This window comes from Crocuta crocuta, unplaced genomic scaffold (genome assembly GCF_008692635.1).
Source record: "Crocuta crocuta isolate KB4526 unplaced genomic scaffold, BGI_CrCroc_1.0 scaffold214, whole genome shotgun sequence".
NCBI classification, from domain to species: Eukaryota; Metazoa; Chordata; class Mammalia; order Carnivora; family Hyaenidae; genus Crocuta; species Crocuta crocuta.
The window spans coordinates 743,584-747,947 of record NW_027529999.1 but is presented as its reverse complement, the minus strand read 5'-3'; the positions used below and the strand labels follow the sequence as shown (position 1 = coordinate 747,947).

At 55.3% G+C, this 4,364-nt stretch overlaps 1 protein-coding gene across 4 annotated transcripts in view; it reads right to left on the bottom strand.

The window, feature by feature from the left end:
- Window positions 1–4,364, bottom strand: part of COL16A1 (collagen type XVI alpha 1 chain) — a 47,354-nt gene that overhangs the window by 24,021 nt on the left and 18,969 nt on the right. For 3 of the 4 annotated variants that reach the window (XM_077763539.1, XM_077763540.1, XM_077763542.1), the window contains 5 exons: window positions 2,593–2,637; window positions 2,475–2,501; window positions 1,684–1,743; window positions 1,447–1,494; window positions 1,260–1,313 (listed from right to left, as the gene is read on the bottom strand). In XM_077763539.1, coding sequence (XP_077619665.1) covers window positions 1,260–1,313; window positions 1,447–1,494; window positions 1,684–1,743; window positions 2,475–2,501; window positions 2,593–2,637 — 234 coding nt within the window. The remainder of the gene's footprint in view (window positions 1–1,259; window positions 1,314–1,446; window positions 1,495–1,683; window positions 1,744–2,474; window positions 2,502–2,592; window positions 2,638–4,364) is intronic. The other variant, XM_077763541.1, reaches the window with a different exon arrangement.

Below are 4,364 nucleotides of genomic sequence, written 5' to 3'. Positions count from 1 at the left end.
GGGGGGGGGGGGGGGGGGGGGGGGGGAATTTGGAAGATGCAAAAAATGCTCTCCACTGGGAAGCCCAGTCCAGGGTGGCCGATTCCTAGCTGGCTGACCTCAGACAAGATACTTCACCTCTCGGAGCCTATCTGCCTAGCTGTGACTTGGTGATAACACCACCCGCCTGTTGGAGTTGATGTAAGACTCAAATGAGAGTGCGGACGTAAAATAATAAGAGGAGTCATGGTCCTTAATGATGGCTAAAGCGTTCTGAGCATTTAGTATGTGTGAGGCATGGTTCTACACGTTTCGCATGCATTAACTTGTTTAAAATTCACAAAAGCCCCATGAGGTGCTTGCTGTAATGATCTCCACTTAACGGATGAAGGAACTGAGACACAGAAAGGGTAAGGAACTTGCTCAGCATCACGCGACTAGCACAGAGCAGGGCTGGCTTTCAAGGTCAGGTTCATTGGCTCTGGAATGCACGCCCTCATCGCAGTGCCGCACGGATCTCCACTCCCACTGCTCTCCCCTCACTGTCTCTGGCCTCCGTGCAACTGTCAGGCATGGTCCCGCCTCCGAGCCTTTGCACCTGCTGCTTTCCGCTATCAGGAACGAGCTCACTCACTCATTTCCGCTCAGTCTAGATTCCTTCCAACACGCGTCTCCGACATCTTCCATGCCCTCCTCCCATTTTCTGACCCCACTCCCTGCTTTCTCTCTCTCCTTAGCACATATCACTTTTTAACATACTATATTTTATTTTTATCTTGCTTATTGTCTGTCTCTCCCACTAGAATGCACCCTCTGAGAGGAAAGGGGTTTTATATTTTTGCCCACTGCTATAGCCCCAGCACCTAAAATAGTATCTGGAAAACAGCAGAGGGGCAAAAATATTTGTTGCATGAATGAATGCTGGACACCGTTCCAAAACAGGGGAGCTCCACACCAGTGCGCAGGATTATCTGACCCAGATCCTGAGTTCCGGACAGCCGACCAAGGCCTGAGGCTGGCCCGGGTGTCCATAGCGTGGCCAGGCCAGCACACAGCAGGGCATTCCCTGCTCAAGAAAGGGCTGGGACTGCCCGCAGCCTGGCCTACGGGATCAGAGCCTCGCCCCCCACACCGCCCTGGGGAGCAGGAATGCAGAGGAGTGAGGATGGCACGCGTAGGTGTTGGGCGGGGGTACAGCACACTCAGGGGCCTGCACGGAGCCCGAGCCCTGCCACCCGCCACCCTGCCTCCCAAACTCCCATTCTCTTCTCCCCCTTTACCTGAAGCCCCGGCATCCCAGGGGGTCCAGGTGGTCCAGGAGCACCCGGGGGGCCCTGAGGGAGAGGAGAAGGAATCAGACCCGAAAGAAACCTCTGCCCCACCGCTGGGGGCGGCGGCATCAGGGTGGACAAGCCGCAGGGCGCTGGCGGACAAGTGGAGAAGACAGAGGAGACAAGCGACACACACCTGCGGGCCCGGCTGCCAGGCGCTGCCCATCCAAAGTCCCGGAGCACCCTGGGTGGGAGTGGGGGGGGGTTGCAAAAGAAGGGAGAGGTTATAGGCAATGTCCACACCAAGCGCAGGGCTGCGTGGGGAGGCAGCTGGCTGAGGCGCAAAGCCCTGCGGGGCCCTGGCAATGTTGAGCCAACGCAGGAAGCCAGGCCTCTCCCCCGGCTGGGGGGGAGAGCTCTCAGCACCACTTACCGGCATGCCAGAGAAGATGGGGTCCCCTCGAGAAGGGCAGGAGCACTCCCCTGGCTCGCCCTGAAAAGACAAGAGTCTTTGTCAGAGGGGGGGCAAGGGTGGAGGACCTTCTGGAAACCAACATCCAGGAGGCAGCACAGGCTCTAAGATGGAGAGGCCAGGATTTAAATCCAGGATCTGCCTCTTACGACTGTGCCCCTGGGCACCCTCTCAATTCTCAGTCTTCTCATCTGTAAAATGGGCATGATAGCACCAAACGCATAGGCCATCAGGAGGATGGATTGGACGGATTTATACAGAGTTCCTGCCACACGGGAAGCACTCAGCCCCCGAGCGCTAAGTGCTGCTGCTACTGCCGTTGGTCGTGGTGCAGCAGCGCCTGCAGGTGCACAGATGCTCTGCGTCCGGGATGCTCACAGCTTGGCCTGGCCCACCTTCTGTGTCCTTCTCTCCGGTGCCCACATCTCTGCCCTCTCACCACCAGCTCCTCTGCCTCTGCCTCGGGCCCTGTCTGAGCATGCAGCTGCCCCCCTGGGGGCCTTGGAACTCTCTGGGTCTCCTGGGATCCTGGCTGAGCCCTGGGCTAGCAACCAGGTGAAATGAGAAGTGTTTCCGGCCCCTGCGTCCTAGAACCGGGGAGCTGGTGGTATCAAGGAGATCAGAATGACTCCTCAGCTCCTGTCCTCCGGGCCACCACCATGTGCATATGTTCCCCTGCAGGAGGTGGGGGGGCGGGACTATAGGGGTTGTTAATTTCTCCACAGTATTGGCCACAGGGCCTTGGGACTTACCTTCTCTCCCTGAGGTCCCTTTTCACCCTGCAGGGAAGAAACACAGCGAGATGAGTAGATAGGGGTGTAGAGGTGAGACCTGCTGGGGCTTCCTGCTGCCCTGAGGCACTGTACTCACTGGCATCCCTCTGGCTCCTGGAAGTCCTTGCTGCCCATCAGGGCCCTGAGGGGAGAGAGCCCATGGTCAGTGGTGAGCCTGGACAGCAGCCAGCCATGTGGCCCACCTGCAGGGGAGGGCATTAGGACAAGCAGAAGCCTGCGCCCCAGTGCGCATGTCCCAGAGGAGAGGACGCTGGCATAGGAGACAAGGAGGGGAAGAAGGAGAAAAACTGGCATTTCCTGAGCACCTTCTGGGGGTCCGACACGGGGCCAAGCACCTGTCAGAGAACAGAGTGGGAGCCCCACCCCCAGCCTAGCAGGACGCTACTGTTCTGTTTTACAGGTGAGGAGACTGAGGCTTAAAGAAATTTTGTAATAGACCCACCAGCTATATGCGGCCCAAAGTCCCTTCTCTCTCTCTCTCTCTCTCTCTCTGTCCCTTTGGTGCTTGGCACACGTTCCATCGAAAAGGCTATCTCAGATGACAGCAGGAGTTAGGAATTTCTGCCCTTATTTTATCATCAAGGATTTGGCGACTCTGAAAGGCTGTCACTGGCCCAAGGTCACACAACTAGCACGGTGTGTGGGGCCGGGACTGGGGGGCCTCCCAGGTGGGGTTCAGCCTGAGGGAAGGAGATCTGGAGAAGAATCTGGTCTGCCTGGCTGTTCAGGGGCGTTCTGCTGGCTGCCTTCCTGTGGCACACGCCACCTTGACACACGGGGCCCGAAACTCCATGAGAATCAGGGCCGCCTTCACTTTTACCTCTGCCTTTACCCAGGGGCCCCCGGGACAGATAGGGACCCTGACTGTCCAGCCCTGCTGGGCAATACAGACTGACTGCGTGGATGTGGGCAAGTCCCTGGCCCCTCTGGGCTTCAGGGCACCCTCAAGAGGACTCCACCAGTGATCCCCTTGGTGGGACTGGAATTTCTCAAGGGATCCATAAACATAGAGAAGATACCTTTCACTGAACTGTTTTCAACATTCCCCAAAACCTGAGAAAAATTACACATTTGCCCACAACCCGGCATGACACAGGCTGGCTGCAACGTAGCATTTCTTTGATTTAGGCTAGAATTATACCATCTCGTAAAATTCTAGTGGGTTCATGGGGAGGAGACGCTAACTATTATACAGGTATTTTGATGAATGAAAATAAGGAAATGCACTTATTATTATTTAACCTATGCAATTTGTTCAACAGGCACATTTTTAAAACATGGGGATCATGGTGGAGCAGGAAGAAAGAGAGGTCTTTGAGGGTGATGACGTTGGAAGTATATTGCTGGTCTAGATAGATCTGTGCTGCCCAGTGTAGTAGCCAATAGCCACACATGCTCGTTTAAACTTAAATTAATTCAAATTAAATGAAATCTTAAAAAAATTTATTTTAATGTTTATTTGAGAGAAACACAGGGGAGGGCGTTGAGCAGGGGAGGGGCAGAGAGAGAGGGAGGCACGGAATCCAAAGCAGGCTCCAGGCTCTGAGCTGTCAGCACAGAGCCCGACACAGGGCTCGAATTCACGAACTGTGAGATCATGACCTGAGCTGAAGTCGCACACTGAACCGACCAAGCCACCCAGGTGCCCCTAAATGAAATTTAAAATTTAACTCCTCTGTCATGCTAGCCACATTTCACGTGTTTGATAACCACGTGGCTCCTGCTACCCTCTCGGCAGTGCAAAAGAGAACGTTTCTATCATTGTAGACGGTTCTATGCGTCAGCACCCATTTAGATGAGCCCTCAAGGACCAGGCCTTGAAAGGGGGGGGGGGGGGGAGTACAAAGA